Source organism: Mastigoproctus giganteus, chromosome 9 (genome assembly GCF_048544385.1).
Source record: "Mastigoproctus giganteus isolate SK-2022 chromosome 9, ASM4854438v1, whole genome shotgun sequence".
Lineage (NCBI taxonomy): Eukaryota > Metazoa > Arthropoda > Arachnida > Uropygi > Thelyphonidae > Mastigoproctus > Mastigoproctus giganteus.
In genome coordinates this window covers 181526683-181550299 of record NC_143583.1, presented here as the reverse complement: position 1 = coordinate 181550299, position 23617 = coordinate 181526683, and the positions used below count along the sequence as shown (strand labels likewise).

The following is a 23617-nucleotide window of genomic DNA, read 5'->3' as shown; positions in this document are numbered from 1 at the left end:
CCTTCCTTATGTTTATCTTCAACAGTTTCTGCTACACTTTGCTCTCAGTTATTACAAAATCATTAAGCTCCCAGCTAGAGTTTAATAAGCTTCTGTTCTCCATTTCCTACAGACTTCCTCATATACTTATACTGTCACAATCATAGTATGATCGTGACATCATACTATTCAACAAATGGCTACAATCAAATAGATTATTAGGATATTGGCTCGGATTTCGCTAACCTCTTCCAAGCCAAGGATGTTTTCACATAAAATAATGCATCTTTCAAGCATACAAGCGATTCTTTTTTTGTTTTATTGTGTTTTCTAATGCAGTTTGATGAAATTTCAAATGAATTGTGTTATAATTTTGTAAATCGGTTCACTAGAATTCTCAATATCGTAGAGGTCACAAAAAATGCATCACACGCTACCACCACTAGTGAGTGCTCTGCAGAAGTAGTGGTGGGAGTATGGGAAGTGGCTCTGGTGGAAACCGCAGATCAGGTCACTTCTGTGACCAATCAGATTTACTCGACTGTAGGTGCTCCCAAGGATGTTTCACATCAATAAAAAATTACTATTATAATTAATAGTACTACATAATCTTCCAAGAAGATGTTGTAGTACTAATGCATTAGCAAAGGCACATGATGCAAGACAGCATCATGTGCCTTTATATATATAGCATCAGCCAAAAAAAAAAAAAAAAAACCCTTATTTCCCCCATCCATTCGCTCCAAATGTTTGTCAAATTCTGCCTTGAATCTATTTAACCTATCAACTTCTACAATAACAGATGGAAGTTTGTTCCAGCAATCAACCACCCGCTGGCTAAAGGCAAACTTCTGCATATCTATCCTACAACTGTCTTTCCTCAATTTGAATTTATGCCCTCTCAGACATTTATTCTGAGCAAGAGGAAGAATCCCATCGGCATTGAGCATGCTCAAACCATTCAAAACTTTATACACCTCAATCAGATCACCTCGCAGGTGCTTAATCTCCAGACACTGTAATTTGCAAAACTTAAACATTTCTTCATAAGAGCAACCCTTTCTTCCACTCACTAATCTTGTTACCCTTCTCTGTACTCATTCCAATAGCGCTATATCCTCCTAAAAATGAGGCCTCCAGACCTGTATACAGACCATTGACTTATCCCTGTTAGAAAAATTCCTGTATATCATTGACAAGACACCATGAGCTACTCTTGCAGACCATCTGCACTGCTCAAAAAACTTCATATCTGCCTGCACAATTACTCCCAGGTCCTTTTCATTCTCTACCACTGTCAGTGTAGTACCACAGAGTTGATACTTTACTCTGGGGTACTGCTTCCCATATGTAGTACTTTACATTTTTCAATGTTAAACTTCATTTGCCACCTCTCTGCCCATCTGCTCAACTTTTCTAGATCCTGTTGCAGCAGCATACTGTCATTAGTGTCATTAGCAACCCTGCCAACCTTCATATTGTCTGAAAACTTGGAAATTAAGCCTGATATACCATCATCAATATCATTTATAAATACAGAAAACAACAATGAACCCAACACTGAACCCTGAGGGACTCCACTAATAACGTAAGTCCACGAAGAGTAATTTCCATTGATTACCACTCTCTTGTCTTCTTCCACTCAACCATCCCTTTATCCATAGCAGCAATTTGCCTCCAGTGCCAGACTGCTTCAATTTTTGCAGCAGTCTTCCATGTGCAACAGTATCAAAGGCCTTTCTCAGATCAAAATATAAGATATCAAAGTTATTCTTTGCATCCAGTTCCTTTGTGACTACATCATAGTATCCAATAAAATTGGTCAGACCAGGCCTCCCCTTAACAAACCCATGCTGTGTCCGAGCTATAACTGAAGTCTTGTTTAGATGATCCTGTAGTGCTTCTTTAACCAGTGCCTCTATTAATATCACTGGAACAGAAGTTAAACTAAAAAGTCTGTAATTACCTGTCTCCCTTTTATCCTCCTTTGTGGATTGGGGTCACATTTGCACATCTCCAGCATGGGTACCTCCCCTGAGTCCAGGGAAGCTCTCATAATTATGGCTAAGGGTTTGCTTACTTCTTTTGCCACCTCATTTAATATAACTGGATAGATTCCATCCACCCCAAGTGCCTTTCTTATGTTTGTCTTCTTCATGGGGACATGTTTATTTTCAACAATTTCTCCTCCACTTTACTCTCAGTTATTATAAGATTATCTAGCTCACTGCCAGAGTTTAATACACCTCTGGCATTCCCCTCCCTGAATAATTACTCATGTGTGAATGTAGATGCAAAATATTCATTTAGTTTGTTAGCTACCTGGGCAGGATCATCAACAATTGAACCATAGACATCAAGTGGACCAATCTGATTCATCCCCTTCCTTCTAGAGTTTACATAAATAAAGAACTCTTTGCTGTTTTTCTTTGCATCTTTTGCCAAAGATCTCTTGTAATCTGCCTTCGCTACCCTCACCTCCTTTGTGACTTGGTTACAGACCAGCTTATATCTATCATAGGCCTCTGTGTCACCTGTTATATTATATGTATCCCATGCATTCTTCTCTGTCACATGTATAATTAGTTCATCTGACAACCATTTAGGCCTAAATCTTGAACAATATTTCTTAGTTGGTATGAAAACATAGTAGCTTCCAAGATTAATTCTTTGAATGCTTCCCATTTTGAATTTGCTGTTGGTAACATCATCAGTTGGTTCCACCATATAGAATTTAAATACTGTCTCAGACCACCATAGTCATCTTTACAAAAGCAAAAAGCCTTCCCTTTACCCTTGATGGTAGTTACCTCTTTGAGCAAATCCCACTTTAGCACACTGTGATCAAGGCACCTAGTAGTTCCTTTATGTACAGATTCATAATGCATGAAGAATCACTACTGATAATCAGATCAAGAGTATTACTCCCTCTAGTTGCCTCCCGAACATGCTGTTGTAGAAAACAATCATCCAATAAATCCACAAAATCCTTGCTAGTGTATGAATAACCCACAAATTCCAGTCAATCTCTGGGAAATTAAAATTCCCCCATTATATGACACTCTGATATACTAGCCCACTCTATTTCTCTGCACAATTGCTCATTATACTCATCAGATTCATTTGGCCTATAACACACACCCCTACTCTCATTTTTCCTTTCCCCAGGTGCTCATGTCACACCATACAGACTCAACATCAATTGGATGCACTTCCTTAGATTTTGTGTGTTTCTTAACTAAAAGGCATAATCCATCCTCCCTTCCTGTCCTGTCTATCCTTTCTGTACACATTGTACTCCCCAAATTCCAATTCTGCATTGTTTATGTCTGTAACACTGCGTGTCTGATATCCCAACAATATCTGCCTTTGATGTCTTGACTAGCACTTCAAGTTTCTCGAATTTATTAACTATACTCCTAGCATTGGTATACATGCACCTGTTTATACTCTTATTTACCCTAACACAGTCCATGTATTTACTTGTTCTACTATGACTCCCAGCAGTCCTGGAAATCCCCATTGCCTTGCTTTCCAGGCTGCTAGTCAATTGCATTTCAACAGAAGCAGTGCAAGAATCACTTTCACCTCTGCCAGTGGCTACTGTTAATCTATTAGTCCATGTATCCCACCTAACTCTGCCTCGATAGCATCAGCAAATATTCTTGCATCCTTTCAATTTAAGTGTATCCCATCCCTGTAGAAGCAGTCTCTCCTGTTAACAAGCCCAGACCAGGCTGAGAAAAATTCTACCACTTGAGCCTTGCATAATCTCTCCAGGACCGAATTGATCAACAAGGCTCTCATCATATACTCCCTCCTATTGTGTAAAGTAAAGTGTTTGGGGTCAAACGGCACCAGGGGTTTACCCCATCTCCGCGTAGTTTACATGTCATGTGATACAGTACGCTGTAAAGGCCAGAGATTTAAAAGTGTATGGATATTGTACATGATTAGTGTTGTGTACCGTTGTTCTTCTGGCCATTTAGCCGCCAGGCCTCTGCTGAGGCCAGACGTTGCCCACACTTTGCCCCGTGGAGGCAGACCAGGTACACCAATATTTTAAATAAGTACTCTGGCAGGTCCTGCCACCTAGTTTCCTGAGATTTCAGTGGCTAGGACCTAAAAAAAAAATTAAAAAAATAATAAAAAAAAAATTTGAGATGTTATCGCGTGGTGGTTGTGCTAGAATTGCGAGACCGAAAATTGTGGGCGAATCAAATTTGGCTGTAATTAAGTTTGGATGTGTGGGGCTTTCACTTGTGTGCAGGTAGAGTGGGAGGGAGACTAAAGGCTGGTGGGGGCGACAGACAGAAGAATGGAGTCGATAGGGAGGGTGACTCCAAGATTTGGTGGGGCATGGGCATGCCCCAGAAGGGAAAGTGTGGCTGGCAAGGAGGGAAGGAGACAGAGGGACCATCACCTCCCCCCCCCGGCCAGGGAAAGGGAAAAAAAGTGGACCAGGCAAGGGCTACAGGTCAGATCGCCAATAAGGCTAATGTGCAGAGAGGCTCTGCAGTTTCTTCAGTCGGTGGAATGTCATTTTTGGGACATTGTCCCATCCGAGGTTTACAAAGTCCAGTTTATTTTGTAGCCATTCATTGGTTAAGATCCCATCCGAGGTTATTTAGTCCAGTAAGCTTGGATGTGCATTTGCGATTTCATTTTGTTCCTTCTGTTATGAAGTCGGTTCCCTGCGGGTTTGATTTGTTCTGGTGGTCCTTAGTGGTGTCGAATTGTTTTTCAGATTATGGGCAGCTTTGATGGGTACTTGCATTCTCTTCATTGCAGTGGTTGCGGCTGGGGGAAGGTCCGTCTTCTGCTGAAGAGGCCCTGAGCGAATTTTGTTAGCGCTTTGTAGCTGTCTTCTTCTTCTAGGATGAGGTGTTCCTGGTTTTGCAGTGTGAATCGAATTTCAGTGATGAGCCGGCATCGTAGATCTTGATACAGGTGACAGTGATACAAGAGGTGTTCCCATGTTTCTGTTTGGCCACAGTGGCAGAGAGGAGTATCACTGAGTCGGAAGCCTGACAACTTGTGTCTGAATGCACTGTGTCCGGTGAGTAGGTATGTGACCAGGAGTCCTGGAGACAGCCAGTGGGGATATTTTGGATATACCGTCTGAATTGTCGGCACGAATTTCCGGGTGATTTCACCTTTGATTGAATTTTCCCAGCGGGTTTGCCAGATCTGTTGGAGATGCAGTGTGAGTCACTTCTTTTCCATTTTAGGGTCATTGGCTAAGTCAATCGTGTAGTTCAGGCAGGTGGACGTTTTTCCTTTGCTGAGATGGTGTAGGATTCCGCAACGAACGATCTCCAGGTCCAGGGGGAGGGCACCCATAAGGGCCTGCAGTGCGTGAGTACTCACCGTCCTGCAGGCTCTGGAGATCGTTAGCAGGGTATATCTTTGTATCGTCTCGAGTTTTCTCCTGTTGACCGCGGTGGTCGCTTTGTGGTACCAGACTCCGGAGGCATATGAAATGGCTGGCAGGAATACTGTCGTATAGAAGAGGGCGAGGGTCCTTTTCCTCAAGCCCCAGTCCTTACGGGTGACTCTTGCAAAGAGTGCAGAATAGTTTCTGATTTATTCCCTCCTATTGTGTGTGGGCAGAATTGCAGGCACTTTCAAATTCAACCCTAACTAACGGCTTTTTTTCAGCATTGACTTATACTTGTTAAGTAATTCCGCCGGTCTTCTACTCTTAATATCATTAGTGCCAACGTGTACAACAATATCACCTTTGTGCTCTTAAAAGATGATATCTGCTCTACAACATCATCAACCTTTGCCCCTGGCAGACATACCCTGGTCCTGTTCCATCTATCCTTTTTGCACAATATGTTCCCTGTTTCCCTGACAATAGAGTCACCTACAACAACTACTTCCTTTGGGACCAGTGCATTCTGCCTTGGGGTTACCACTGTGCTGCATGATGTTCAAGTGGAAGCTCTGGCATTGATGTGGGCAGCTGAGAGCTTGATGGGCCCCTCAATTTAAATCCTTCAAGGGCATCCACCCTATCCTTCAAGCTCTCATATAAGCCCATAACAATGCTGAGTTGGCACCTGATCCATAGCCGAGTGGTCAAGAGCGGGAGTGCAGTAGCACACGCTCTTCGAGTAGACCGGGGTTCAAGCCCCTGACTGCTAAATACGGTCGATCTGACAACCCGCACCGGACCGGCGTGGTAGATTATGGTCCATGTCCCTCAGCATGAATTGTTGAGAAGGCTTCCATCCTGCAGTGGGTTGATAATGGCTGCAGTTTACCTTTTTTTTTTACCTCTATAGTTCCAATGTAAAAATGTATTATTTGGTTTTGTTAGTATTTTCAGTTTGTTGCAACCTCAAGAAAACAACTGCAACAGTGCAGTTGTTTTCTTGTGGTTGTTGGCTTAGGGTTCTCTGTTTTTTGTCTTCCTTTTTTAGAGAAGTATGGCTTTCCGATATCTATCTCTTCTTTCTCGGCAAAAATTTCTAGTATTGTTTCTTCCATCTGATTCTTTTCTTCTACTTCCATGTTGTCCATTTTATTCCCATTTATGGGAATAAAATGGACAACATGGAAGTAGAAGATATGTTGTCCATAAAATGGACAACATATCTTATTTTGTGGATTTGCTGATTTCTCCAGTTGGTGGTATCGTAATGGGTGTGTTTATTGCCTGTTCTGCTTTTTGTTTTGGTTTTGGGTCAATGAGCAGTGAGCGTGCCTAATCTGAAATGGACTTTTTTGGTGGGATCGTTACTTTCTGTCTGTGTTTCTATTGTTTTATAAGTTTGTGTTACTTATGCATAAGATGGTCTATTTGTTCTTTGCGGTTGTATTTTCTTTTAGCTTCTTGATATATTACATTGTTTTCCACTTTATATTTCTGTATTCTCTTTTCTCTCTTCCACTCTTCATATTCTTTCGGGTAGGCATTATGTTCTCCTCTGCAGTGGGGTATGTTCTCATGACCGGCATTTTGCACAGATAGCGAAACTTCTGCATACTGCTTGAGAATGTCCATACTTCTGACACTTAAAACATCGGAAAGGGTTTGGAATGTATGGTCTCAGTGGGCAGTTTAGATTTCCAGCTTATACAGTTTTTGGTGGGTTTGGAGTGTTGAAGGTCAGAATTACATTCCTCGTTGGGATAATTTCTCCGTCTCTTTTAATTGTTATTCTTTTGACTTGAATAACACCTTGATCTTTCAACTATTCTTTGATTTCATCTTCAGGAACATTGAGGAGGTCCCATTCAGTAATTACTCCTCTTGAGGTATTCAGGGTGCAATGGGGAGTAACTGTTATTGGAATATCTCCAAAAGTTTTTGCTTTCAATATATGCTCAGCTTGTTTTTTGGTTTGTCATCTCTACTAGCAGATCCCCTGATTTTAGTCTTCTGACTGTTTTAGGGGAACTAGCTATGCTTTCGGGAGTTTTTTGGATTCGAAATGGTGACAAACTTCCTATGGATTGTTTGTTCATGGAATGAATGATTAAGAACAGCAGTGCAACTAGATGGAACGTCTCTGTCATTTGTCACTTAGCTGTACTTGAACCCATTTCGTCTAATTTTCTGTTAGTCTGAGTAGCTGAAACATGGTCTGTGCTTGCCATGTTTGCTCCTTTTGGCCCTTGGCTGGAGAACTTTTCCACCAAGATTTCCAGCCCAGCCATGGGTAAGCAGGAGCAGTGTCGCTAGGAGGCCAAGTGGTTGAAGTGATAGTTGGTTAGTACTACTAAAAATATATGAAAAAGGAAAAGAAAGGTGAAAAGAAAGCCTGTGTTCTGACTTGTAGTTTTCAAGTATGGAACTATTTTTAAAAGAAACTGTTGAGAGAAAAACAGGAACTTAAAAATAACTTTATTCACTTATCAAGAGCACTCTAAGTTGCAGTAATACCACTTGGCCTTGAAAAACACTTAGCAAATGGGACCAGAAAAGGAGGGAGGGGATTGACTGGCTGCATTCAATAAGAGAAGCATGTGATTAAGAACCTGCAGAATTACTTCGAGGAAAACAGTGCCAATCTGCCAAGCCACAAGAAAGACAGACAAATGGCACAAAATGCTCAACCTCAACAAGGGGACCACACTCACATAGACAAAAGAAAAAAAGAGAGAAAGATGGGTGAAGAAGACACTTCATAGCAGACACAAGAATGATCTCCATCAAGGCTACATAGATAAGATGGCTTCCAACTCATTGCTCATGAACGGAAGGCTCTTCCCAGAGACAGAAGTATTCATGCTTGCCATCCAAGACCAGGTAATCAACAACAGGAACTGCAGGAAGTAGACTTGACTTCGAAGGACCCTGGAATACCAGATGACACACATCAGTGATACCACCTGTATCCAGAAACAATCCAGCATTTGGAAGCTACTAGGCTTTTTGTTCCAACTAAGAAATACCGTTCTAGGATTAGACCCAAATGGATGTCAGATGAACTAATAAGACTTGTGGCAGAGAAGAAAAATGCATGGGATGCATGGAAATTATCAGGCAACACAGAAGCCTACGGTAAATATAAGCTAGTCTGTAATCAAGTCACAAAGGAGGTTAGGCACGCAAAGGCAGATTATGAAAAATCTTTAGCAAAGGATGCAAAGAAAAACAGCAAAGACTTCTTTACTTATGTAAACTCTAAAAGGAAGGGGATGAATCAGATTGGTCCACTTGATATTAATAGTTTGACTGCAGATGATCATTCTCAGATAGCTGCCAAATTAAATGAGTGTTTTGCATCTATATTCACACATCAGGAGTTATTCAAGAAGGAGAGCACCAGATTTTTATTAAACTCTAATAAGGAGTTAAATGATTTTGTAATAACTGAGAGCAGAATGGTGGAGAAATTGAAATTAAAATTAAGAAAGGCACCTGAGGCGGATGGGATCTATCCAGTTATATTAAACGAAGCAGCAAAGGAAGTAAGAAAACCCTTAGCCATAATTATGAGAGCATCCTTGGACTCAGGGGAGATCCCCACGGACTGGAGATGTGCAAATGTATCCTCAATTCACAAAGGGGATCAAAGGGTGGTAACACGAATAATTACAGTTCTGTTAGTTTGACTTCTGTTCCTGTGAAAATAATGGAGTCACTAGTTAAAGAAGCAGTGCAGGATCATCTAGACAAGACAGAAGTAATAATTTAGACAGAGCATGGCTTTGTTAATGGGAAGTCTTGTCTGACCAATTTAGTTGGATACTATGATATGCTCACAAAGGAACTGGATGCAGAAAATAATTTTGATATCATATACTTGGATTTCAAGAGAGCTTTTGATACTGTTGCACATGGAAGACTACTGTACAAATTGGAGCAGTATGGCATTAAGGGCAAGTTGCTACAATTGATAAAAGGGTGGTTGAATGGGAGAAGACAGAGAGTGGTAATCAATGGACACTGCTCTTCATGGACTAATGTTATTAGTGGTGTCCCCCAAGGGTTCGGGTGTTGGGCTCATTATTGTTTTGTATATTTATCAATGATATTGATGAAGGTATATCAAGTTTAATGCCAAAGTTTGCAGATGATACAAAGGTTGGCAGGGTTGTTAATAACAGTATGCTCCTGTAACAGGCTCTGAAGAAGTTGGGCAGATGGGCTGAGAAGTGACAATTGAAGTTTAACATTAACAAATGCAAAGTACTGCATATGGGTATCATTAATCCCAGAGAAATGTACTAACAGGGTAGCAAAGAATGAAAGAGACTTGGGGTAACTGTGCAATCAGATATCAAGTTTTCTGAGTGGCGCGCAGTGCAGAAAGGCTGCTCTGCTAGAGTAGGTCATGGGGTTTTGTCAATGATATATAAGAATTCTGCAAGCAGGGATAAGAAGGTGATTATCCCCTTGTATAAGGCAATGGTCAGGCCATACCTTGAGTACTGCACAGGTCTGGAAGCCTCATTTTAGGAAGGATGCAGAGTTGCTAGAACAAGTACAGAACAAGGACAACAAAGGAGTGCTCTTACAAAGAAAGGCTTAAGTTCTGCAAATTGCAGCATTTGGAGACTAGGCAACTGCAAGGCGAGTTGATTTGGGTGCATAGAGCCTTGAATGGATTGAGCAGGCAAAATGCTGATGGGATTCTTCCTCTTGCTCAGATTACAAACCTGAGGGGGCATAGATTCAAACTGAGGAATAGAATTGACAGTTGTAGAATAGATCTGCAGAAATTTGCCTTTAGCCAGCAGGTAGTTGATTGCTGAAACAAACTTCCATCTGTTGTTGTGGAAGTCGATAGCATAAATAAATTGAAGGCAGAACTAAACAAACATTTGGAACAAAGGGATCAGTGAAGTGGGAAGGGGTGGAGTTTTTTTTGCTGATGCTGTATAAGCTTGCTTTCTTGTATCATGTGCTTCTACTAATGCTAATGCTAAAATTCCCACTTTATGAGTGTGTGCTAGGAACAAATTAATTCGTAAAGTCAGGAACTGTCTGTTTTTGGAAACTTTTTTAATTTATAAAATATATATAAAAAAAAAAAAAAAAAGTCTAGTATAGAAAAATTGACCTGGATATTCCAAAGTATTAAGATGGGAAATACTTTCTGAATATCAAATATCCTGTAAAAACAAAGGTTTTTTAGCAGGGGATGTTGAGAAAAAAAGAAAACAATTGGCACTGACAGTAACCTGCTGAAAGTTTCAATTAAGGTTAAAATAATAAAACAAGATTTTTTTTTTTTTTTTTTTAAAGAAGTTATCCGAAAAATAACTTTAGACATGAATAACATACACATCTCAAGTTGCTAAACCAGAGGGTCTGTTTTGCCCGTACTGTGGAATGATATGCATGGCATGCACTTGCATAGTTCTACATGTTGGCACTAATGATATTAAGAGTAGGAGACCGGCTGAATTACTTAACAAGCACAGGCCACTGTTGACAAAAAGCCATGAATTAGGGTTGAAATTGAAAGTGTCTGCAATTCTGCACAGACATGATAGGACGGAGTATATGATGAGCGCCCTGTCGATCAATTCGGCCCTGGAAAGATTGTGCAAGGCTCAAGGGGTAGAATTTTTTTCAGCCTGCTCTGTAACTGTTAACAGGAGAGACTGCTTCTACAGGGATGGGATACACTTAAATAGAAAGGGTGCAAGAATATTTCTGTTAGGTGGTAGGAAAACTGCTAGCTTGGGGGGGGATACAAGGACTAATAGATTAACAGTAGCCACTGGCAGAGGTGAAAGTGATTCTTGTACAGCTTCTACTGGAATGAGCAGCAGCCTGGAAAACAAGATGCAGGATATTTCAGAGACTGCTGGGAGTCATTGTGGTAAAAGTAAACAGATGTGTTTTGTTAGGGTAGCTAAGAATGGGAACAGGTGCATATATCCTTGTGGGTAAACCAATACTAGGAGTTTGGTAAATAAATTTGATAAATTTGAGATATTGCTGAAAACATCAAAGGCAGATGTTGTTGGGATATCAGAGATGTGGTGTCACACAGATATAAGGAATGCAGAATTGGAATTTTGGGAGTACAATGTGTACAGAAAGGATAGAAAGGGAGGTGGGGTTATGCTATTAGTTAAGAAACACAAAATCCAAGGAAATGAAGCCAGTCGACATCGCTGGACAGTGCAGTGTCGAGTCAGCTTGGTGTAACATAAGCATTGGGAGATCAAAATTGCAAGTAGGAGTGTGCTATAGGCCTAATGACTCTGATGAGTATAATAAGAAACTCTACAGGGAAATAGAGTGGGCCAGTAAATCAGAGAATTCTTATAATGGGGGATTTTAATTTCCAGGATATTGACTGGAATTTGTGGGTTGATCACTCACACACTAGCAAGGCTTTAGTGGATTTATTGGATGATTGTTTTCTACATCAGCATGTTCAGGAGGCAACTAGAGGGAATAATACTGTTGATCTGATTATCAGTAGTGATTCTTCAAGCATTATGAATCTGCAGATAAAGGAACCACTAGGTGGCAGTGATCACAGTGTGCTGAAGTGGGATTTACTCAAAGAGGTAACTACCATCAGGGGTAAAGGGAAGGATTTTTGCTTTCGTAAAGGTGACTACGATGGTCTAAGACAGTATTTAAATTCTATAGAGTGGGACCAACTGATGTTGTTACCAACAGCAAATTCAAAATTGGAAGCATTCAAAGAACTTATCTTGGAAGCTACAAGCCTTTACATACCAACTAAAAATATTGTTGAAGGTTTAGGCCTAAATGGATGTCAGATGAACTAATGAGATATATGGCAGAGAAGAAAAATGCATGGGATACATATAAATTAATGGGTGACATGGAAGCCTATGATAGATATAAGCTAGTCTGTAACCAAGTCACAAAGGAGATTAGGCAGGCAAAGGCAGATTATGAGAAATCCTTGGCAAAGGATGCAAAGAAAAACAGAAAAGAGTTCTTTACCTATGTAAACTCTAGAAGGAAAGGGTTGAATCAGATTGGTTCAACAGTTGAGGATCCTGCTCAGATGGCTAACAAACTAAACAAGTATTTTGCATCTACATTTACACATGAGGAGTTATTCAGGAAGGGGAATGCCAGAGGTGAAGTAAACTCTGGAAGTGAGCTAGATGATTTTGTAATAACTGAGAGGAAAGTGGAGGAGAAATTGTTGATTATAAACATAAAAAAGGCATCCGGGGTGAATGGGATCTATCCAGTTATATTAAAGGAGGCAGCAAAAGAAGTAAGCAAACCCTCAGCCATAATTATGAGAACTTCTTTGGATTCAGGGGAGGTACCCATAGACTGGAAATGTGCAAATGAGACCCCAATTCACAAAGAGGATCAAAGGCTGACACAAGTAATTACAGACCTGTGAGTTTAACTTGTGTTCCAGGAAAATTAATGGAGCCACTGGTTAAAGAAGCACTGCAGGATCACCTAGACAAGACTTCAGTTATAGCTCGGACACAGCACGGTTTTGTTAAGGGAAAGTCTTGCCTGACCAATTTGATTGGATACTATAATGCAGTCACAAAAGAACTGGATGCAGGGAATAATTTTGATATTATATACTTGGATCTTAGAAAGGCTTTTGATACTGTTGCACATGGAAGACTGCTGCACAAATTGGAGCAGTGTGGCATTGGAGGCAAATTGCTGCTATGGATAAAGGGATGGTTGAGGGGTAGAAGACAGAGTGGTAATCAATGGACACTGTTCTTTGTGGGCTAATGTTATTAGTGGAGTCCCCCAGGGTTCAGTGTTGGGTCCATTGTTGTTTTCTCTATTCATTAATGATATTGATGATGGTATATCAAGCTTCGTGTCCAAGTTTGCAGACGATACAAAGGTTGGTAGGGTTGTTAAGGACACTACTGACACTATGCTGCTGCAACAGGATCTGGAAAGGTTGAGCAGATGGGCTGAGAGGTGGCAAATGAAGTTTAACATTGACAAATGTAAAGTACTACATATGGGAAACAGCAACCCCCAGAGCAACGTATCAACTCTGTTGTACTACACTGACAGTGTTGGGAATGAAAAGGACCTGGAGTAATTGTGCAGGCAGATATGAAGTTCTCTGAGCAGTGCAGATGGGCTGCAAGAGTAGCTCATCATATCTTGTCAATGATATACAGGAATTTTTCTAGCAGGGATAAGGATGTGATTATTCCCTTGTATAAGGCAATGGTCAGGCCACACCTTGAGTACTGCATACAGGTCTGGACGCCTGATTTCAAGAAGGATGTAGAGATGCTGGAACGAGTACAGAGAAGGGCAACAAGATTAGTGAATGGAACAAAGGGGTGCTCTTATGAAGAAAGGCTTAAGTTTTGCAAATTACAGTGTCTGGAGACTAGGCACTGGCGAGGTGATCTGATAGACGTGTATAAAGCCTTGAATGGTTTGAGCATGCTCAATGGCGATGGGATTCTTCCTCTTGCTCAGAATAATCACCTGAGAGGGCATAAATTCAGATTGAGGAAAGACAGATGTAGGATAGATTTGCCTGTAGCCAGCTAGTAGTTTGTTGGTGGAACAGGCTTCCATCACTTGTTGTGGAAGTTGATAGCCTAAATAAATTTAAGGCTCGGCTGGACAGGTATTTCGAATGAACGGAGGGGTGAAATGGGAGTGGTTTTTTTTTTTTTTTTTTTTTTGGGCTGATGCTGCATAAGCTTGCTGTCTTGCATCATATGCCCCTACTAATGCTAATGACCACAAACTGCGCAAGCAGCATAAAGTATGGATACTGAATGAATGCTCCTTTCACCTGTTGAAACATTGTCATTTCTTCTATCAGTACCTGAAAAAAAAACAAAAGTGCAGAAAATGAAAATAATAAATTTACATATGGAAAAACGTAAAATCCGCAAATGTGGTCAAAAGTGCCAATTACTAAGAGGAGTGATCCTGACCAACTGTTTTAGGTCTCTTGGAAACTAAAACAAAATAATGTTTATCTGAATGAAAAATTCTATAAAAATATTAGAAACTTATCATAATAATTATAATTAGAGAGGCACAGTCCTGCACTAATACGATTAAATGGTCTCATTATGCACTGCAGAATTTCCTCGTCACAGACTGTTTGGGCATATTTTTCTTCATATCTGGCATTTTTAAATGCCAGATATGATGGGATAAACTGACGATGTTACCAACAGTAAATTCTAAGTGGGAAGCATTCAAGGAATTAATCGTGGATGCTACTAAAAGTTTCATACCGATTAAGAAATACTGTTCAAGGTTTAGGCCTAAATGGTTATCTAATGAACTAATGAGACTCTTAACAGAGAAGAAAAATTGCATGGGATGCATATAAATAATCAAGTGACTCAGAAGCCTATGGCAGATATAAGCTAGTCTGTAATCAGGTCACAAAGGAGGTTAGGCAGGCGAAAGCAGATTATGAAAAATCCTTGGCAAAAGATGCTAAGAAAAACAGCAAGGATTTCTTTACTTATATAAACTCTAAAAGGAAGGGAATGAATCTGATTGGTCCACTTGACATCGATGGTTCGACTGTTGATGATCCTGCTCAGATAGCAAACAAACTGAATGAGTATTCTGCATCTACATTCACACATGAGGAATTATTAAGGTTTGAAAATGGAAGAAGGTTATCAAATTGTAGCAGGATACTTTATGATTATGTAATAACTGAGAGCAAAGTAGAGGAGAAATTGTTGAAATTAAACATAAGAAAAGCACCTGGGATGGATGGGATCTATCCAGTTATATTAAAGGAGGCGGCAAAGCAACTAAGCAAACCCTTAACCATAATTATGAGAGCATCCTTGGACTCAGGGGAGGTTCCCACTGACTGGAGATGTGCAAATGTATCCCCAATTCACAAAGGAGGATCGAAGGGTGACACGAGTAATTACAGACCAGTTAGTTTAACTTCTGTTCCGGGTAAAATAATGGAGTCACTGGTTAAAAATGCATTGCAGGATCATCTAGACAAGACTGCAGCAATAATTCAGACACAGCATGGGTTTGTTAAGGGAAAATCTTGTCCGGCAAATTTGATAAGATATTATGATGTGGTTACAAAGGAACTGGATGCAAAAAATAATTTTGATATCATATATTTGGATTTCAGGAAAGCTTTTGACACTGTTGCGCATGGAAGACTATTGTACAAATTGGAGCAGAATGGTATTAAGGGTAAGTTGCTACAACAGATAAAAGGATGGTTAAGTGGGAGAAGACAGAGGGTGGTAATCAATGGGTGTTGCTCTTCGTGGACTAATGTTATTAGTGGAGTCCCACAGGGTTCGGTGTTGGGTCCACTGTTGTTTTGTATATTTATCAATGATATTGATGAAGGCATATCAGGCTAAATGTCGAAGTTTGCAGATGATACAAAGGTTGGCAGGGTTGTTAATGACAGTAATGGCAGTGTGCTACTGCAACAGGATCTAGATAATTTGGACAGATGGGCTAAGAAGTGGTAACTGAAGTTTAACCTTGACAAATGCAAAGTACTGCCTATGGGTAGAAGTAACCCCAGAGAAACGTACCAACTGTGTGGTACTACACTTAAGGTGGTAGAAAATGAAAAAGACCTGGGAGTAATTGTGCAGTCAGATATGAAGTTTTCTGAGCAGTGCAGACAGGCTGCTAGGGCGGGTCATGGGGTTTTGTCAATGATATATAGGAATTTTGCTAGCAGGGAGAAGGAGGTGATTGTTCCTCTATACAAGGCAATGGTCAGAAAAAACCTTGAGTACTGCGTACAGGTCTGGAGGCCTCATTTTAGGAAGGATGTAGATTTACTTGAGCGTGTACAGAGAAGGGCAACAAGATTGGTGAGGGGAATGAAGGGATCCTCTTACCAAGAGAGGCCTAAGTTCTGCAAATTGCAGTGGCTGGAGACTAGGCACCTGCGCGGTGATCTGATTGAAGTGTATAAGGCCTTGAATGGGTTGAGGACGCTGAATTCTAATGGGATCCTTCCACTTATTCAGATTACGAACCTAAGGGGGCATAAATTCAAATTAATAAAGACAGATGTAGAATAGATGTGCGAAAATTTGCCTTTAGCCAGCGGGTGTTTAATTGCTGGAACAAACTTCCATCTGTCGTTGTGGAAGTTGAGAGGTTGAATAAATTTAAGGAGGAACTGGACAGGCATTTGGAGGGAGTGGTTTGATTTTTTTTTTTTTTTTTTTTTTGGCTGATGCTGCATAAGCTCATACACTTGCTTTCTTGCATCACATGCCACTACTACTACTACTACTACTATTTTGAGTTGCTTCTGCTGATTTCCTGTTTTTGCTATATAGGAATTTCCTTTCATGCACTTTTAAAGGTTCTCTAGACACTGGTATAACAAATACGACTGTTTCAACGGTCTTGTTTTCTATAGCAATGCCTAGAGAATCTTGAAAATTATACTAATGCCTAGGAAACCTTGTTTCATTCTGTGCCTGTGGTTTGCAGCTTTCATGCACTTCACAGTCGTTCTGTTGTAGGGCAAAACCGACTCACCAATTTAGTGACCTAAAAGTAAAGTGCAGCCATTATCAACCCACTGCAGGATGGAAGCCTCCTCAACAATTCATGCTGAGGGACATGGGCCATAATCTAGCACGTTGGTCCGGTGCGAGCTGGCGGATCGACCGTATTTAGCAGTCAGGGGCTTGAACCCCGGTCTACTCAAAGAGCGTGTGCTACTGCACTCCCGCTCCTGACCACTTGGCTACGGAGGCCTTTAGTGACCTAGGTGTATGTTACTCATGTAAAGTTTTTTTAGGTAACTTCCTTAGAGAAAAAAAAGATAGTTTTATTATTTTTAACCTTTCTTTTTTGAAACTTTCAGAAGGTGCCAGTGCCAGCTGTTTTCTTCTTTTCTCCAAGTTTGGTTCCACCCCCACATGAAAATCTGTTTTTTACAGGAAACTTGATATTCAGCAGTATCTTCTTCTTCTTTTTTTTTTCTTTTTTCTATATCTTGTTTTATTTTGATAAATTTAATGTTCAATTCAATTAATGTTCCCACTATATACTTTTTTCAAACCCATAAAATGTTCTTTCTGCAGATCCCACTTCTGATTAATTTCATCGGAAAGAAATGAGTGATGACATCACTGGAAGAGTTCTACCTTGCTCTATTTTTATTTTATAATTCTAGAGGATAAGTACTGTACTTTGTAAGTTGTTTGCAGAGTGTAGAACCACAGCTTTTCAACCCAGCCCTTAGGTAGGTTTAGAAGTTACTGAAATGCAATGTCCCTTGGTTATTTCAGATGCTGGTGTCTTGCGGTTCCGGAGGAGATGGGGGTCTTTATTCTATCATATGCTACTAAATTTTAACTATCATTTATCTTTTGGCCTTTTAGTTCACAAATCCAGCGATGTTAAAACACGTGCATCAAAGGAGACAAAGTACCATTATATGCTTTTGTAATGATTCCAAAAAAAATTTTAAAATAATTTTTTTTTTAATTTGAATTAGCTTTTACCTACTTTTGAAAGAGTTTAGCAACTAGACACCTTTATGAGTGATTTGATTGAATTGTAAGGCCACAAAGGGTTTTAATAAAGTGAATGAGGGAGGAATTTTCTCACTGGTCAGTTAGGCAAGGAGAAACTTTAAAATCATAAGGAGTAACAGTAGAGCAGATCTCATGAAATTTCCCTTTTGTGCCGCCTAGATGAAATTCAATGAAGAACTGGATGAGCACATTTTGATAAAAGGAATATTGAGAGAAAGTTTTTTTTTTTTTGGCAGATACAGAATAAGTTTATTTTCTTGCATCATTATGCCATTTAATACTAATGTACCAAAAATAAATAAGTGCAGCCTAGGTGAAATTGAAATAGGAATTGGATGGGCACGTCTTGACGATAGGTAGGAGAGTGACGATATTGTGAGATTTTTTTTTTTTTTTTTGGCAGATACAGAATAAGTTTACTTCCTTGCATCCTTATGCCATTTAATACTAATATACCAAAAATAAATAGCAAGCTTTATTTTTTGGCCATTTTTACATTAATTCAGTAACGGGTATTTTTAAAATTTAAGTTGAAATCCAACAGCCCAAATGTAGCTGAACGGTTAAACATGAGAATACAGTGAATGGGAAAGATCCCCGAAAGACTTCTACCTTTCTTTATTTTTGAACCAGAGTCAACATGCTTGAGCTGACAATGGTTCAAACTTATGCGACTCTTAAATATGGTTAATGATTATCTTCACTGTCAAAAATGATTAGTTATAAAATCCTCTGACCTAGTGATCCTGGAACATAAACAGAACACTAATAAAAGTTTCTGGATTATATTTCAATGCAAGCATTGGAATAATTTCACAATTAGATACGTTTCTGTTCTCAAAGGTTCCCCCAAAACAGAAGTTGAAAGCAGAAATGCATACAATGTTTTAATTATTTCAATACCTGCAGTGAAATATAACTTTGCAACCTTTATTAGTTTGCTGTATAGTGAAAATGAAGCCTCGTGTATTAGGGTTTAAAGGTGGCACAACACAATCTCTATTATGTGATTGTGTTGTGTATATAAGAGGAAAGAAAACTGGAAGTTTTCTTTCCTCTTATATACCACTTGGCTACAAGGGCTGTGTATATTATTCAGAATTTAGCATAGGTTCACTAACAGTGGCTACCTGAAGTTTAATGATGGACCAGTTAAATCTTGAAATAGCTCGTAACAGTGTCCTGGATTATCTCGACAAGTACAGGATTTACTTTTTATCATGCTATTTGTACAAAATAGTATTAGCAATTTAGGTAGACCTGTGGATAATGGTGTCATTGCTAATATAAGCCCAAGTCTTCATAGCCAAAAGTTGCCCTTTGTTATAGGTAGGTCCAAAGTATTCCCAACAGAGAAAATGAGTTCATAAAGGCATAAAATTTTCAAATTAATGCTGAAATATAATATGAAAAAAAAAAAAAAAAAACCAAAGTGTAACAACCAGTACTTTACAAAGAACACAACCCAACCCAACATATGTATTCTAATCTGAAAGTGAATAATCTAAGTTTGTAAAACTTACGATGACATTCCACTTCAAAGGAAGACTTTCAACAATTGTAGTGACATCTAGGAACAAGAATGTGGCACTGAGCAGAAATGTGAAAACACAGATGAAAATGTGAAATCGGATACGTCCCACAAGAGGAAGTTCTAGTACATCTTGGTTATCAGTACCAGCACTAACTATACATGCCAAGCTTATTGTACTGCAAGCCTATAAGTGAACAGGAAAAAAAAATAATAAGTATAAATAAATAAGCATGTACACTGGTGTTCAAACAAAGTGCATCACCTAGGAATTTCACATTTCTAACCCTTTTTCGCGATGTTATGTTACATTAATCACTAGCATCACAAATAGAAATACAGGCAGTTCTCACTTTGCGAGTTTTTTTCCCCCAAGTATCAACAAAATCGAAAATATGAACATTAATTGCAAAAAAATGAATGTTAAACATTCATAAATACTGCATTAAAAATCACGTGTGCATAGCTGTATAATACGGTGTACCCCGCTTTATGATATTAATCAATTCCAGAGACACCATCGTATCGTTAAAATATCATAATGTGAACCCAATAACATTGATTTTTGGTAATTCGTTTCAAGATCTAGGAAGTTGAAATTTTCACTGTATAACTAAGCTATTTATCTCTCTAAAATGTCATTTAAAAGGTCATGAGCGTGACCTTAAGACCATATAAAAGGTCTTGAGCGTGGTTTGTAAATTGTATTAGTTAACAATTCAAATCATTAAAATGCACTACCCTTTCATCGTCATCATATGTTCCGTTATAAGAATCAATTTTGAACGCCTTTGTGATATTTTTCTAAAGCACATTTCTGAATGTCACAACCATAAAACAATTTGTACTTTCCAGTTTACTGGGCTTTTCTGTTACTGCAAGCAATTATAAACGGGTAGTAAACTCAATGTTATTGCATTTGCGAAAATACCAATAGCTGGAATTTTTTGGTTTTTACGTTATTATGGTGAAATGTTTCCCCTTTACCGAAATCTTCAATCGTATAAAAAACATAAATTTTCAGAATCATCTCTTCATTCTTTGTTTTTTTTAAGCTTCATAAACTTGTTACTCCACGCGAATCGTGCTAGTTGCAATTTGTGTGTGCCGTTAAAAAATGCATATGCATGCAATCACGAAATTTATAATTAAAAGAGAAGATTATCTTGGAAACAAATGCCGCTTGAAACATTTCTGAAGACGACTCCTTGTGCAACAAACCAACGAGTGCTGAGCCAATAATGAGTGATCAACGTGTGTGCATTTAGTCGATGATGATGAAGAATAAACACTAACATTTGTAAGTGGTAAATAATTTCTCTTTTATTATAACTTGATTTATTTTACAGGCTACGTTTTCATTTCTTTTGATAAATCAATCATTGTTTAAACATAAACTAATTTCATTGTTGAGAACATTGTTGACAATTACAATTTTAAGGGGTAATGCACTTTCTTCGAACACCAGTGTATATAAATATATACAGGGTGTCTCAAAAACATTGGTACAAACGTTTAGGTAGGTAACATTTAAAGGAATGTGAATCGCATAGGGACCCATAACTGGAAACGTCACGGGAAAGTAGTAGCAGAGGCACAAGAAGCAGAAATGACACAAGACAGTAATTAGTGGCAAACATTTATTTGACATAATATTAACAATGGAGTACAAGATGGATGCATTTCATGATGTTACAACAGATGCTCGAAGGTTCCACCATGAGATTCAATGCATGCGTGACACCGACGCAGCATGGATTGGCGGATACAGTCGAACACACCTGGAGTTTCTTTGACAGTAGCAGCAGCGCAAACAAGTCTCGCCACGAGATCCATTTCCTTCTCCACAGGCGATTCATACACGATAGATTTGAGGGCCCCCAAAGAAAGAAATCAAGGCTCGATAAATCAGGTGAGCGTGGGGGCCAGGCAACAGGTCCACCACGGCTAATCCATTGACGCCCAAAATACTAAGCAGTCACCTACCATACCTGCCCACACATTTATTGCAAAGCGATGTTGTGCCGCATGGGGGCACACACCGTGTGGGCTCTCTGCTAATCCATACACTAGGTGCATGTCTGCCAGTTCACAGTTCGTATATCGATGCATGCTCTTCGTGCGGCGACTACTGCTTGAATGAGTAAACCAGAAATTTTCCCTCTTGCGAACTGATGAACAGCGCAGTGTACGGACTTACGGTGACGTTTCCAGTTACGGGTTCCTATGCGATTCACATTCCTTTAGATGTTACCTAAAGGTTTGTTACCCCTAAACATTTGTACCAATATTTTTGAGACACCCTGTATATATATAATGTACAAAGTTGTGTGTAATAAACACTGCTGAAGAAATAATGGTGAAATATGCTGTTCCTCTAAAATCATTATAATAAAATATTTTTATAATTTTTTTACTAGGGGGCTTTGCCCCTGCTTGCTGCGCTCGCTTCTTTTGATAAAATAAAATACTTACAGAAGGTTTCGACTCTGTGTGTGTCTCTTCCTCAGCTATGAATACATAAATACATTACTATATCTATATAATATTGGTGTAGATACACCATAGACAACTCTTAAAGAAAAACTACAATCGTAGCGTGAAAGGCATCATTTCATCTGTATCTCATATTGTGCTCATCCTTCACGAGTTACCAAGAAGACTATTCTCACTTATTCTTGGTGGGCACCACCACCACCCAGACAGCACCATTTCAAAGCTAGTTGGCTTTTCATCAGTAGGTGCCTTTCACACTACTTTAAGAGTTGTTGTTGTTGTTATTTGGTTTTTAGGAGCATTAGCAACTAAGCCCATATTACTCCGGGATATGCGGTGGTCATTCCCTGACCTTTCCGCATCCTCCGTATTTGGTGGTGACGGGCTTGAACCCCGGTCTAACCAAGAAGCGTGTGCTACGCACTGCTGCTCCTTCCCACCTGGCTACGGAGGCACTTTAAGAGTTGTCTATGGTGTATCTACACCAATATTATATAGAATCTTAAACTTTTAAAATATTATGCCTTGTTGCATTTAGTTTATTTAAATAAATATGTTACATATGGAAATCAAGAATGGTACCAGGTGGTCACGTTAGATAAACATAGTGCGTGACCATGCCTAAACAGAAGTTTGTTTTACCACAGTGAAACAAGCTTCTGTTGCGTATTTTTGTATTTCTTATGTAGCAGGAGTGCAGTAGCACATGCTCTTTGGGGTTCAAGCCCCTGACTGCTGAATACGGTCGATCTGCCAACCCGCACTGGACCAGCGTGGCAGATTATGGTCCATTTCTCTCAGCATGAATTGTTGAGGAGGCTTCCATCCTGCAGTGGGTTGATAATGGCTGCACTTTACTTCTTTTTTTTTTTTATTACCACGTAACCCACATCTCTCTTCTCCTATTGGCTGAATAAATATCATTAGGAGGAAAATTATTTTAATGTATAGAAAGATAATGACTTGAGAAATATGACAAGAAAAATCAGTGCTAGGATGAAACAAGCATTCAGATAAAGTTAGGCTACACAAAACTATGTATACAAAACATAATCAACAAAAGAATAAATTAAGGTATTTCTTGAGCAGCATGATGCATAGGTAAAACTGTGTTGGTTGAAAATAAAAAAGTTGTTGTTGTTTTGGCTTTTAGGAGCATTGGCAACTAAGGCCATATTGCTCCGGGAATATGCGGTAGTCATTCCCCGACCTTTCCGCATCTCTCCGTATTTGGTAGTCACGGGCTCGAACCCCGGTCTAATCAAGAAGCTACACACTGCTACTCCTGCCCACCTGGCTATTTTTATTTCCAAATTGGAAATATGTACATAATGGAAGAACAAGCAAGTCCTTGTGACAAAAGTGATCTTTTATGACAGAGATATTACAAAGACAGCTGTCACTGAAGTGGTAAGAAAATATCACGAAACGTTTGACCCCATTATGTACATATTTCCAGTTTCGAAATAAACATAATAACACCAACGTAGGTTTTGAATATGTTATTAACTTCAAACAAAAGAATGAATAATGAAAGTGTAAACAAAGATCACAGTCAGTTATATACTTTGCACAAAACTAACTACATTAACAGGGCTGTCACTAGTGATGAACATAATTGAGAATACATAACTGATTATTTTAATTATGACAAATCAGTTG

At 39.2% G+C, this 23617-nt stretch overlaps 1 protein-coding gene across 2 annotated transcripts in view; it reads right to left on the bottom strand.

Moving 5' to 3' along the window:
- LOC150080925 (uncharacterized) overlaps nt 1–23617 on the bottom strand; it is a 102280-nt gene that overhangs the window by 44473 nt on the left and 34190 nt on the right. For both annotated transcript variants that reach the window (XM_090381464.1, XM_090381465.1), the window contains exon 2: nt 19452–19646. In XM_090381464.1, the coding sequence (XP_090237590.1) occupies nt 19452–19646 (195 nt within the window). The remainder of the gene's footprint in view (nt 1–19451; nt 19647–23617) is intronic.